Source organism: Suncus etruscus, chromosome 18, assembly GCF_024139225.1.
Source record: "Suncus etruscus isolate mSunEtr1 chromosome 18, mSunEtr1.pri.cur, whole genome shotgun sequence".
Taxonomy (NCBI): domain Eukaryota; kingdom Metazoa; phylum Chordata; class Mammalia; order Eulipotyphla; family Soricidae; genus Suncus; species Suncus etruscus.
Genome location: NC_064865.1, coordinates 8414207 through 8428879, shown reverse-complemented (window position 1 = coordinate 8428879; position 14673 = coordinate 8414207). Strand labels below are relative to the sequence as shown.

Below are 14673 nucleotides of genomic sequence, written 5' to 3'. Positions count from 1 at the left end.
AACTGTGAGCAGGCAGCAGTTGCTGCAAAGGAAGAATGGGCGAGGGTGGCATTAGTGGTGAGAGGCACCAGAAGGCAGTGGCAAGACCGGCAGAGCCTTGCAAGTGCGGTGGCCTGGCCCAGCTTGGTAGAGGGGGCGGGAGAGTGCGGTGTCGTCAGTTGTGACAAACACACAGACAAGTCACGTCGTGTTATCTGTGCCCACGCTCTTCAGGGTTAGTCCAGGAACTCAAGGCCTGACGTTCTTCTGTCTTTATTTGTTTAATTAAACACGTAGAGGTTAATAAACAGACATAGTCAGAGTTAGTAGGTTGGTATTATAACATTTATTAAAATAATGCTATGGGTTAATAGAAACAGCAAAGAACCAAAGAATTAAAATGCAAGCTATGTAAAATTCCCAACTAAAACCCAAAAGAGTCTAATGTATTCATTCATTAGCTAAATAACTAAAAGCCCAAGAAGGACAAGACACCCAATATAATAAAGTACTGCAAAACAATTGGCAATATTCAGTTATCAAAATTGTGGATTTGGGATTTTGTATCCTTTTCTCAATCAAGAAAAAAAATTCTTTTTTGAATGTTATATAACATACATATAAAACAAGATAGAAAAATACATTATAAACTTGTAACAATGGCTGTAAATACATTATCTTACATGTTTCTCATAGGCAATAGGTTGGTTATGGTACATACACAGCATGAAACTACTAAGATAATAAAGAATAGACAAAAATACATGTCGGCTGTACGGCAACATACGAGCGACACTCCCATCTACCCACGCTAAAAAATTACATAATACTGTCAGAAAAAGTCTTAAAAACGACATATTTTAATAAGAAATAAATTCAATAATGATAATACTGAGAACTAAGGCATTCAGAGATTTCAAAAATCATGCGTTTTTTTTTCAGTTGATCCAAAATTTTGTCAACTAAGTTTTTAAAATTTTGTTCAGAGCCAACATACTCATAAATGTCACACATTTCATATATTTACTTTCTTCCCCATAAAAGACCTTTGATAAACATCTAAAATGTGTAGAAATACATCGTTGAGATGAAACTGGAGCAAAATACTGGATCGTCTTTATACTATCACCTCAAGTGCTTGAGTGTCGCAAACTTACTCAACCAATCAAAATAAAACTCGCAATGGCACAGCATATATTCAAAGTAAATCCAAACCACGGGATGTATCACAGAGACAAAGCAGTGGCACCAGAACCCAAAGCTAGCTGAATACAGACAGTGACTGGCATTGCATAGTAAATAAACTCAAAATGCTTTCCAGGGGAGATGGGATGCTTGGAGGTGTGGCACTGTGGTGCCCAAGGAGCTCAGCGCGGCCCTTTGCCCTTGTGGCTGCAAAGGGACAGGAGAGGGGACAAGCAGATGAGCTGGGGGTCAACAGTCCCTCATTGCCACGTCTGGTACTGAACAGTTAATGATTATTTATTGACCTAAATGTGAGAAACAGGCTCTGTGCACAGGTCGCTTCGACTACAAAACGAACTGTGTTCTCAGGAGCAATGGCGCCAAGAGGGAATCGAGTGTCTACACAAGAGTGCTCACTCTTCACCTGTCTGAAGGCTCAAAATGGAAAGGTAGGCTAAGGTGGGCTGGGATGGGCTGGCTGAGGTCACGAAAACCAGCATAGAGTTTGCCTACTGGTATCTAGTCTGTAGGAACAAGTCATTTCAATTTGGGTCATTTCTTCCAGAATGCAAATCACAAATATTACTGTTTAGTCATTATTTCCTCCAATGACCAAGGAAAAAAAACCCCAAACCCCTTCTCTGAAGAAAATGAACCTCTAATTCGTCTATAAATTGAAGTTTGGATCACACATAATTTTTATCTCCGAATCCTTTGAACATTAAATATTTTAATAACCAAAAAGCATTCAATTCTGATTTTAAAAGAATGTTTTAAAAAATGTCGGGCATTAGAAAAATTATCAAATTTTTCACAGTATCAAATTTGGCAAATTTGCATCAAGGTATCGTGGCCCAAAAAAATCATCTCATTCAATCCATCAACTTACTTGTCTCCCCTCCGTCCTCTTTTTCATACTGGGTGACTGCGTGACATGCGTGAACTCATGTATGGAGGGAGGAGCTGAGCTTACGAGACGTTTAGACTAAATGACCATGAAGAAAAATAAGGCACTTTCTTTTCTTTAGACTTATTCCAATACTTAAAAAATAAAAAAGAAAAGACAAAAAAGGCTCTTTTGGTCTTTTGTTTCTTGACAACCACCGGAAAAAATTATTTAATGAAATAAAGGGTTTCTTTGTTCTTTTTCTTTTTTTTATAACACTTGAAAGTATAAAATGCTACATTTCCAAAAATATATATATTTTTTTCTGCACCAGCACCCTTGTATAGTAAAAGTATCTACTTTTTGTTCATTTGTTTCAATGCACTACACTTTATCTACAATTTCATTACATGTATACAGCAAATAGGCAAGCATGGCTTTTACATCCTTAATGATTTTTTTCTATACAGGGAGGTTTAAAAAAAATATTTGAACACTTTGCCCAGTAATGTGACACATAATGCATGTACCTTGTTCTCGTATACTATTTTTAAAGAGTTGTAAAATAAAGGTCCAGTATTTTAAACTCAGATATTTGTCTTTTTAAAAATAGTGTTGCAGTTTTGTTCTTTGAATTACTTTGCAAAATTCCTTGTTACGTTTTTTGTCTTTGTTTTTTTTTTGTTTTTTTTTTGTTTTTTCATGGCACACGTTTAATACTTCCATTTTGGGCAGGCAATATAAAAAAGGCTGCAGTTTCTGCCCTGGGTTGGGGGGCACTGTAGTGACCAAACAACATATCAAATTTTCAATACTTTTTGAGACTGCTTCCCCAATGCCATCCCTGACCGAAGGTTCATGCATGATGCATCATCACACAGTACATTCAGAGAGCTCTGACTGGCTCTGAGAAGGTCCTAGGAGTCTCTCACAGTAACTGCCCCTGTCACTGAGTAGTCGGGGGCCAGCTGCATCCCCTTTGGACTGAGGCCTTCTGACCGTTCGCTTAGGGCAGGACAGTAACAGGTGATCAGTGCTGCGGGATGAATTGGGCCTTATTGCTTTACTACTATTCAGTGCAGGTTCTAGAACCACTTTCACCCAAACAGGAAGAAAACAAAAAAAAAAAAAAGCTGAGTTGGAGGACAACCATTTCTTTGTCTTTTGTTTGGTTAGATGGTAAAGACGAACGGACAAGTGCCTCAGCTCGCTGCACTGACGACAGGCAAGCAAAGGCGATTACCAGTTAACTGATCAGCAGGCAGGCATGGTCAGGTCATCATTGGGTGAAGAGTTCAGAGGTCAGAAGGTCATAGGTTAGTTGCCGGTGGCGGCTGGGTGGTTAGAAACAAAAAAATAAACAAAATAAAAAAAAAACAAAACAAAAAAAGAAAAGAAAAGATAGAGAAGAGATTAGTTTCAGCTAGTGACGGCTTAATGACAACATGAAAAACTAATCACAACTAATAAAAAAAAAAGCATGTTTAACTCTGACGAACTAATTGACACCATCTACAGAATACAATAAAAATCATGACAATTTCATATCATGATTTGAACAAATGAAGAAGAGCCCACTCCCACACACACAAAAAAAAGAAACCCAAAAAATAAAAAACCAACAAAAACAAAAAACCAAAATTGGTTAACAGGAAAAACAAAATAGAAATAAAATACAACTAACGACTAATAGTTAGTAGCAGTCAATGGAAGAAACTGAAAACAACAAAAATGAATAGATTTGGTATCAGAACTTTGAAACAGTCAGTGGAGTTACCAGTATCTGACTGCTATTAAGCATTAGTATTCTCTCAGATGCAAGCATTAAAGCAACTATTAATGATGAATGTGATTATTAATAACTGATGATTAACAGAAATGGATCTTAAGAATTTTTGTTTTCTAGGAACAATTTGGTTCAACATAAACTCTGGGCCAAACAGGTTTCTTTTGTTCAATAAATGTTTATTGCTTTTTCAATTATTCTATTTACAAACAACATGGGTTTTCTTGGCCTCATGATACAAAGCAATACTAAACTCTAGACCAGCAGTGTAGGCAACATCGTGGGGACCGAAAAAGGCTAGGCCTTTTGCGCGAGCCAACACTTTCCAGTCGAAAATACTATTTTACACATATAGAACACTTATAAAATGCACTTGCATGTAAACACTGTAAAATCCTGCCATTTAAAATTCTATACTCAAAAAGCCCTAAGTACATCAAAAAATAGAAGAAATTTCTAATTGATACCAATAAGGCATTTTAAAACTACAAACAGCTTTCTTTATTCAATTTCAAAGCTAATACTCTGCAAATACAATAAAATCTGACATTTCATATACATTCCTGCTTTATATTTTTATATTTTAAAAGAAGCCACCTGTAAATACTATTTTCTTTTGCAAAATAACAAACAAAACAAAACAAAACAAAAAACTTAAAATTACAGTAAAACAAAGTAGTTCTCAAGTGGAAAAGTTATCATTCCCGAGGTCCTTTTTAGGCTGTCACATTCGGCTTCACCCAACTTGGTCCACTTAACAGTAGTATGATTTTTTAAGACTCATTCAACAGCTTCGTTATTTCTGCTCTATTCTGAGGTTTGAAAAAAAAAACTTCTGTACTGTTACCATGACTAAGGCCGAGGAGGCATGGACGAGAAGATACGACTCAGTGCAAAGGGAAGTTCTGTGCCTCTCGTCATAAATCAGAAACTCAGTCGGTGCAATGACTGCACAATAAATAGATGGCTTTACCTTCATCTCACCAGTAACAGCAAAATGACATTTTTATTTAGGACCATTTACATTACTATAAAAATACTGTATTTTCAACGAGACCAAATTTCTCCCATTTTCTTAAATGGAACTGAATTTGAAATAAAAACTGGATTCAAATATCAGAGCCGAAAAATGTCTAAAAGGATGTAGTTACAGCGCCTCACAGGAACTCCAGCAGTGCTGGATCCTGAAGCACTTTTTCCTACAGCTCAGAATTGTGATGAAAATTGTACTGAGTTACTCTCGTGATTTATGAAGATGCCTCTTCTAACGTCACTGCTCTGTCCATGTTTCTATGCCTGGGGACTCTATGGCAGAGCAAATCATGCTGAGCAGCATATCAGTCCACCTTGGCCATCCTCTAAGCCCTGTCTTCCACAGGTATGACAACCACCGTGCAAAGTCATTTATGGTTCATTAAAAACAAACAAACAAACAAACAAAAAAAAAGAAACAACTTGGTCTTTTCAAAGCTTTAAATTCAGTTCTGAAATATTAGAGAGGTGGATTTATTTTTAGTAGAAAAGCAAAAACCAAAGTAGCTCTTTGTCAACCATGCAGTAGTCTAAATGCTCAAGTACAAGCACATGGTTCCAGGTTCAAAGGCTGGATTTCCTGGCACTCAATGAATGCTTATACTAAGAATCTTCCCTCCAAAAATTAAAAATAATTTAAAAAAAACCTCAAAAACAGAGAAAACCAGTAGTATCATAAAATAATTTAAGTGAAGGAGTTCAGACATCTCCTGTAGACCCAGGGAGTGTATACATAAAGTGATAGCAATAGCAGTATCCAAGTATTCTGCTAAAGAAGAAATAAAAGTAGCTTTTCGGTTTGCTGACATTGCATATTGAATAAAATTTAATGAAAACACATATAACTACAAAAAGAGCCAGGCATGGAATGTGTCATCATTTCCAAGTAACAATAAAATTTCCCTAACATTTTCAGCTATCTCAAGGCACTGGAGTATTGAGTAGGCCAATAAGTATTGTTTTAAACCAAAAACTATTTCCTAAAAAGGAAAGAGCTATGAGGGGGTAGGGGAGGGGGGTGGACATGGGACACAGGATGACAGGACACGGGACACGTGAACCCACAGGACTTTAGCATTACTTTAGGAACTATTGAGTATGTGGGTGCTTATATTATTCATGAAATTATCTTGAACTTTTAATTCTCCTTCAATGCATGCTTTGGCTCTTGACCTGCTGTACCCTAGCACAGCCTAATTTGTCTACTGATTTGGAGTGGATGGGTGGGTGTCCTAGGCCACTGACTGAATCATCCAAGTCCCCAGATGTTTTGAAAGTTACGATGCTAAACAGCAGGTATCCTGAAATGATTGAGGGAAAGGATCTTAGTTTGATAGGGACAGTAATTTGTGTCCAATTCTTGTCAGTATTCAAGACAAGCACAAGAATCAGGTAGTAGTAGGTCTTTCAGAGAAGATGCAGAATTCCTGACTAGTAAATAGTAAAGAGATTTTCATCAAATTTAGTTAGTAGTGAATGTCCCATGATGGAAACTTTAAAAGCAATTCTACTTTCCTTCACATTCATTTTTTTTTTGTGCTGAAAAACTAGCAATTCAATGTCAATAAACCGAAAGGGGGAAAAAAAATCACTCCTTAGTAATTTATAAAAGTGTTCAAGGGCACATCTAGGGCACATATCACAAATGTGAAAAAGGAGAAAAATGAAGACTTATTTTCCAGTCACAGGTTAATTCAGACAGATATGCGGGACAGCTGGGTCTGTGTCACCACAGAACTAGGAGAGACAATGTGCCTTCAGATGGCAGATTTTTAGCAGCAAATGACAAAAATCAAAGGGTCTATTTGGCAAGAGAATGCAAGAATAAAAGGGAACTTTCTGCTTTACCCAAAACTCCCAGGGCATTAAAATGCTCTTCACAGTCCTAATTGTGGATCTCAACTAAATACTCGACACGTGCATCTCATGTTTATACAGTGGCTCAAATATCTTGTTAAAGAGAAAAATGGAAAGGAAATCTTCAGTTTTCTCCACAAGGACACAGGAGGCATATATTCCTTTTACTTCTCTCATTAAAGCACCATCCGCGCAGTTCATTTTGCAAAACCAACCCAAAATTTCCAACCAATTAAAAAAGCCAAATTTAACAAAAAACAAAAATCATTAAGGCGATATCAAAATCAAATAGCTCCCCAAATGGACTCACTTGTGTTTTAGTAGGAGTAAATCATAGTACATACTATAGTAGGCTTTAATAAGTTAAAATTATGAAGGGAGCAAGAAAAACAAAAAGTACCTACCCAAACACCAACCCTTAAATTTGTCAATTATTCCAAATTAATTTAACACAGGGAAAGAAATGGTATGCAGGTAAGCAGTCATTTTTCCATCAGGTGTGGTGTTGCAAATTTTTTTTTTTTTTTACGGACACCCAACGCATTTCTTAAGAACAAGAACTGCAGAACTAAACTAACCTCGGTCTGCGGTCACAATCCTTTGGTAAGGATGGACTCGCATATCGTGCCTTCGAACTTTAGTAGCCACCGCACCTAGTTAAATTGCAATTACCAAGACAAAGTTAGAAAACATTCACAAGGGGAATAAAACAAACATTAACAGCAGGTTTATCAAAATGGATTTCAAACGTTCACTTACTACAAAAGTTTCACTTTAAGAAACAGTTAAGGCACAGTAGTTTTAAAATTAACCATATGTTGTGTGTATATGCGTCTATTAATATTGCATTCACTTCAAACGTCTTGGCCTTAACCTAATTTATCCATTAATGTACAATCCCAAGTTACAGTATTTCATGAATTCTATTAGATCCACACCTACTTAAGCTTTACTAGTCACATATTCACTGAAGTGCCTTTCTTGCAGCAGGACTACTTAAATAATGCCATTTTTAATACTGACAATTATTTGCTAACCTTAAGTCCACTTCCAAGAGCTTATCACTTAAAAAGGTTTAAAAGCTATCCTTAAAGCCTACAGATTGTGGTTTTAAACTTTGAGTCAATAAGTATGAACTGCAATGAATTAGGTGATTAGTAAAGCAAACAGTATAGTACACTTAGCAGTCAGTATACTACTATACACTCCTTTATAAATTACCGTTACTTTGTAAGGTTACAGACTAGACCCAATTAATAGCGTATTTTCACTTTCTATCAGTGTGCAAAAAAGTGCAAGTAAGTCACTGACTGCTAGGCCAAGCTTCCCCACCCTCCCCCGCCCGAAGGCTGCTGAGACTAAGCATTGGTTAAATTCAGATCTGATGAGGGTTCAGTTAAGACCGTTCTTGAATTCTTAGCCTTTCGTTGGGAAAGCCATACCTAAAGATAAAAGGAAGGGAATTAAAAATTAGTCATCAATGAAGATTTGATGCTAATACCAATCTCCTCACTACCACCAACACACATGTCTGCATCTGCTTTTGAAGGGCACTGCTTTTGAAAATAATAGAATGTGAGACTCGATAAGATATATAAATAAATATGTTTAGCATGCATGTTATCTGTGTGCAGACTTATTAAAACTTAGCAATTGAAGTAACTTTCAGTTTGCATGTTTTACTGCTTAGGTGGCAAAGCAAGAAATAAAATCTGATCATCCGATTGATTTCACTCAATGGTCAGGGTTCATCTTAAGCATGCCAATCAGGCATCTTTTATTTTGCTTTCAATTTTCTCAGTCTGAGATGGACATGCTGTAAATAAAACTTTCCCAACAAGAGGGAAAACAAAACAAAACAGAACCAAAGAAAATACGAATTCAAATGAAAAACAAATTTGACTGCAGTGCCTCTTGCTGTTTTCTAAGCAGTAAACTGGTCCGTCACCCCCTTTTGATTTCAGAAAGTCTACTCTCAGCCAAGTATAATTCCAGGAAGCAAAATCAGCAAGATCTTGCATTGAGAGTGCTGGGACAGCAGCTGGTGCCTGGGAGTGCTGGCCCTGCAGGAAGCGAAAGTCACATCCTCAGACAGACGCTGTGCGTGCAGCAGGGAGGAGCTCGAGGGGAAGGGAGCAGGCATGGGGCCATAGACAGAGGTTAACAGCCAGGACAACGGAAACGGGTTACAGGTTACATGTTATTTTAAAAATGTCGAAGACTGCAACAAGCCTCGCATAAACAGTTCTAGGGTCTAATTCTGACTTCTACCCTTTTATACAATGATTTAGAGAGAAACGGGAAACACGTACAATCAAATGTATTTGCTCATAAAACGAAAGGCACCAGAGTGCATGCACACACACAGATAACATACAGAGCGTGATGGCTTTAACTGAACAATGGCTTTTCAAGTTTCAATCTTAGTGTCCAGGTTCATTAGAGACTTTTGAATTTTTAGAAATCAGTATTAATGTTGGAAGGAAAATACTTTCTGAAAGATCCCAGTCTTTAAAAGTCAACAGCATGCATGCAGCACCATGGTCAGATACAATTCAAGGAAAAAGGATTCAAATTCTGTCTGGGCAAACAAAGGGGCAGCACAGAAACAGTCTGTTCCACATTGACTGGTCGTGTTACAACAGCTGCTGTATTCTAGTCCTTCATCCAGCAAGTCAATGGGCTGAAATATCAGGCATGACTGGCATTTCAATCCACTCTATAAAAAAAAGGCATCAGTAATGTCTTGTTTCGGGCACAGCACTTTTCGATCACGTACAACCAAGCCTTTACAGTATGAGCTTAATGTTTGCCTTAAGTGTCATTTGAACTCAGTGACTTGGGATGTTACTCATCATTTCCATTCTGAATTACCACAATTAAGAGCTCTCTTAGGTTTACTGAAAACAAGCCCTTTAAGAGAGGAGGAAGAGGGGAAGAAATCCCCAAAACTTTAAGAAGGCAAGCATTTCCATTTTACCTGTACTTCTCATATTTTTTTCTTTTATTTTCTTTGTACTTTTCATATTTTAAGTGACTATAAAAATTAGAAAATATTCATACAACAATGTATTTAAAAGATCTTAAAATACTTTCACACTGAGATTCAGAATTTAGCTGACAACTTCTCGCTGTCATACGAGACAAAAAGAATCTAACTTGGGCTGATGAAGCCGACAGTGGGGCTGGTCAGTGTGTGGTAATCAAGTACAATTTCCAAAAGGGGAACCCCTCAGGGACTGAAATCGGAACAGTTAGTCTTCAGTCTTGCTAATGGAAATGTGTTTTGTTTCGCCTCTTAAGGCTGAGATTTCAAGGTCCGGAGCTGCAAAATAGATGATGAAAAGTGCTGTTAACTTATCAGAAGAATGACTTACCTAATACACCACTAGGTTCGATAGGGTACTCAAGGATAGACGTAGCTGGTGCCAATGTGTAGGGGTATTCGTAGGGTGTGTAGATTAAGCCAGCTTCGGGACCTGGAGGAACTATTGCAGCAGTTGGGTGAGGAGTTCCGTTTGGCATGACAGCGGTCTGTATTTGTCTGATCAAAGGCATTATGGTGGGCCCAGCTGGCGTAGGAGTACGCAGAGCAGCTGGTGGGAGAACAGGCGCAGGCCCCGTGATAATCCGTGGAGCAGCCTGGGCTGTTGCTGCAAGAGAAAAGGCAAGGGCTGCTACAGTAAGCAAAGAAATTGAGAAGAAGTATAGAGGTAGCAGTGTAAAACAGGGGGAATGAGAGGGAAGTAGGAAAGAAAAAAGCAGGAAAGAAGAAAAATAAAAGGAAACCATTAGTACATGCACTGATCACACAAAAATGCCAAAGCACACCAAATGCAAATAGCTCCCCCTTCCCCAATGTGATTAATAAATGTGCACAATTTTTAAAAGCTACTGTAGAAAAAGGAATGAGACCATTCAACTATTTATTTCATATATCTGAAGTATCTGTTTTTAATCTCAAGAGACGACAGGTTGACACATGCAGAGGTATAAAGGCACACTTGCATTAAAAGAGGTTAAAAATCTTTTTGTAACTGGAGTCCACAGAAATACAGTTTTGGTATAGTTCTAAGGGGTAGCATTAGTTTCAAATTCAGACTAATTCCTTTATAAAGTCAAATAAGCACTAAAGATACTTTCTGTAGAAATTGGAACTCTGTACTTTGTTATAGGAATTAACTCCAAAGAAAATCATTGTCAGATGTCCCATTCCTAATTACCTGTAATTAGGAAGGTTGGCTAGAACTTAAACGTTTCTTTCTTTTAAAAAAGTAGTCACTTAAATATAATCTATTTGGCTGTGTAAGAGTTAGGTGGTCTTAGAAAATCAATGGTCTTGGGGTTACGTTTTAGAAGAGCAGTACTCTTGTCATTTGTGAACCCAGGTATAGACTCAAATTAAGGGAAAGGGGATTCAAACACCACATATGAAATCAATAAAGAAAAAATACTGGAGCAAAAACATGCAAGCAGGGTAAAGAGATGGAATTCAACAGAAAGATTGCTACATTCTATTCCAAATTAACTTTAGAACGGAATAGTTGTCTTTTGCATAAACGGTAACAAATAAAATTAGAATCCTAAAATCTGAAGTTAAGAGAATCAAATATTTCCGAAAATTCTTAAATTTTGAATATGACACTTTATCAAAATAATAAGAATGTTGAACTTCATATCTAACCACACTAGAAGGGCACTCCTTGGGGCCTGTGGAAGCAGTATCCAAATCAAGTGAGCCATAACCAGCAACTCCTCACTCTAATGTGCCCCAAGGAGAAAGGCATGTACAGGGATGGAAACGGCCAACACCAAGGCAGTCTGGCCTCTGCCTCATTCTTACGTGATTTGATGTTGGCGTCTCTGTAGGTGCCATTCAGAATCGCCAGCTCCATCAGCTGCATCTTTTTCAGGCTGTCCTCGCCCTCTGCCTATGAAGGCAAACACAGAGCAGTAAGCACTCAGGATGAGCCCAGACAAGGTCACCCTAGCTAAGACGGTTCCAAAAGAAATGGGCTGGCAGGTGCCGGCAGCCACCTGTCCCCCTGGAAAAATAGGACAGAGGTCAAAGATGCCAATAACACCCAAAGCCTGCTCACAGGCCACGCCTCTGTCACACCACGGACCGCTTCTCCATCCAATCTGAACAAGTTAATGTACTAGTATGTCTTCTAAAAAGCTCTACTATTAAATGAAAGAAAATGGGAAGGAAATATGAAATGTAATTATTTCATTAACAATTCCCCAAACTCCAATGTGCTGGTTAAGACAGAAGGTCAAAACCTGACATTTTAAGCACCAATAATTTGATGGTATTCAAAAAAAATTATATTTAGTTCTCCAAGGGGGAAAAGTTAACTTAAAGAATAAAAGACTTCTAAAAAGGGCGTATGTATTTACACATGCTCCCCCTTATGGCAGAATGTCCCCTCCCCTATCAATTCTAAACAAATCTATCTGTAGGGTCCCAGGCATGAGTCACTTAAATGTATTGACAACTATTGTAGGCCTAAGGCAAGACCTTACCTAATGATCAACAATGTTGGGCCAGTGTAGATCCCTTAAATCCACCTCTCCCTTTTCATTTTCTCTCTCTTTTTTTTTTACAATATTTTTTTATTAATTTGAGTAGAAAAATTTGTTACTTAAAAACAAGCAGAGTATAGCAATATAGTTTATTAGCTCAATATTTTTTTCTGACCTTAATCGTTGAGGCTAGAGGTGATGGAGAAATTTAACCAGTGAGCTGAATTACGCTTATGCTCTCATTCTTTTTGTTCAAGAAAAATTTAAAATCGTTTTTTTCTCTCTCTTTTTTTATGAATCTTTATTTAAGGACCATGATTACAAGCATGATTGTAGATAGTTTTCAGTCATAAACGGAACAAACCCCTTCACCAGTGCAACATTCCCACATTATTTGAAAAATACTCAAGAAATAGCAGGACTAGGACAGTCAATCCACTCTCCCCTTTCCATTATATGCTTTTAAGTAAGTGGCATACCAAGTGAGGTGGACCCTACAGCAGCAAGGGGTACTGTCATTTTCACTAAGTACGTTTTTCATAAGCCACAAAAAATCAAAGAAAATGGTGAGTGAAAACATCATGAGGACTCTAGTGCTGGCTTCTCCAAAGCCTCTGATCTACTGCTTTGGAGCAATAGAACTTGAAGAACATGTGTGCATACTTATGATATAATAACTCCCTAGGAACCTATGCTAATATGATACATTGGGAAAATGAAGTTTATATACAGTTCATTTGATCTAAAAGTTAGTAGGCACTAATTTTAAAAGGAAACATGAAAAATTTGTATGATCAAACTCAAGTTAATTCACAGAGGAGTTGGAGAAATACATTCAGGTAGTTTCTTTGTATGTGGCTGACCTGGGTTCGATCCTGGCATCCCTGAGCACCACCAGAAGTTATCCCCTAGAGTGCAGAGCCAGGAGTAAGCACTGAGCAGTGCCAGGAGTTGTTGATAAAATTCGAAGAAAACACTACTGGTAAGTAAAACTTATAAGTCATTTTATATTGAAATCTGTATGATACATGAAGACCATAATGTGAATTCTACATGAAGAGAAAGAAAAGCAACCATTATGCCTCCTGTCATCTCCCACACTAAGTGACACGTGCTGGAAAATGGCAATGAAGAGGTGGAGAAAGTCAAGAAGAAAGACATGAGCTGGCATCAAACCTCAGATGAAGGCCAGGACAGAGAAGAGAAGCTTGAAAACATGTTTTCACAGTCCCACGACTCTGGGATAACAAAATAGCTGCACTCATTAGTTGGAGGGGAATATCACACACTAGAGAGCACAAAGGAGAAAGCAAAGAACGGTGATGTGTGCACATCAGGGTCTGCGTGCCTTTGCAGGATGTAGGAAACTGAAAACACACAGGTGATATCAGCAGGGGCATCCCTCCAGGCAAACAAGTCTAAAGCCAGAGCAGCTCAGCTCAGAAGCATCCACTGCCCTGGCCACAGGCCATTGTGCCTCTGCCACTGTGCAGGTCAAGTGAACACTTGACAAGCCTCTGCCCACACCTCCTAGCAGATCAAAGGCCTCACTCAAGGTGGCACCTCTAGCTCTGGTGGCACCCAGTGGCCTGCCCCCGACTCAGAGTACTGGGGCACCTCAAAAGCCAGCCAACTCCTTCAGAGAACCACCTTCATACACGGTCTCTTCTTTCAGCTCCAGCGGGATCAGAACAAAAGCCCACCACCGTGCTGAAGGTGCTCGCTGCAGGAAGTTGGGGTGGAAAAATCTGCTAATTTCTAAATCATCCCAACCTTGTTTCTTCCTGAGTGTGGGAGCTCCAGAGCCTCCACTGGCTACAATTCAGGACTATCTCACCTCTTCTCTGTCTAAGATAAAGAACTGACCAAATACAGGCTCCTGGAAGCATGCTCTTCTTTAGGTCTCCTGCAAAAGCGCTTAGACATAAGTAGCTCTACAGAGAGGAACAGTGACTTTCTATCTGTAACTAAAAATTTCTGTGAGGCAAAGGCCCCAGACCATTGAGTCTTGCCCTCCTCCAATGCTATTTTGCAGTGGTTAGGACCATAGGTCATTTATATTTGTTTAGTTTGGGGCGGGGGGGGGGGGAGGGGGGGGGAGGGGGACAGGGGACACCCTGCAGTTTTCTAAGCCTATTAGAATCACTCCTAGCAGGGTTCAGGGGACTATATGGGTTGCCAGGGGTTGAATTCAGGTCGGTCACAACAAGGCAAATGCCCATCTTCGGCACACGTCCAAAGCCTCATTCATGTTCACCTGAAGTCTCCGAGCTTCTCATGCCACGACAGAGAGGAGAGAGAGAGTGGAGAGAGGAGAGAGAAAAGAGAGGGGGGAGGGGAGGAGAGAAGAGAGGGAGGGGGAGAGAGGGAGGGGCCTGACATCCCAAACACAGCCCTGCTTAATTCTCACACACAGCTCTCA

General features: G+C 38.8%; 1 protein-coding gene across 6 annotated transcripts in view; it reads right to left on the bottom strand.

The window, feature by feature from the left end:
• Positions 1 to 302: 302 nt before the first annotated feature.
• Positions 303 to 14673, bottom strand: part of QKI (QKI, KH domain containing RNA binding) — a 151741-nt gene continuing 137370 nt past the window's right edge. The window contains exons 5-8 of one of the 6 annotated variants that reach the window (XR_007491294.1): positions 11569 to 11656; positions 10103 to 10402; positions 7304 to 8167; positions 303 to 3384 (exon numbers count right to left, since the gene is read on the bottom strand). Coding sequence is in view for 5 of the 6 variants with exons in the window: in XM_049765521.1 (XP_049621478.1) it covers positions 3368 to 3384; positions 7304 to 7378; positions 10103 to 10402; positions 11569 to 11656 (480 nt within the window). In the remaining variant the exon portion in view is untranslated. Of the gene's footprint in view, positions 3385 to 6441; positions 8168 to 8907; positions 9445 to 10102; positions 10403 to 11568; positions 11657 to 14673 lie in introns of those variants that run through there. The other 5 variants (XM_049765521.1, XM_049765522.1, XM_049765524.1 and 2 more) reach the window with 5 other exon arrangements.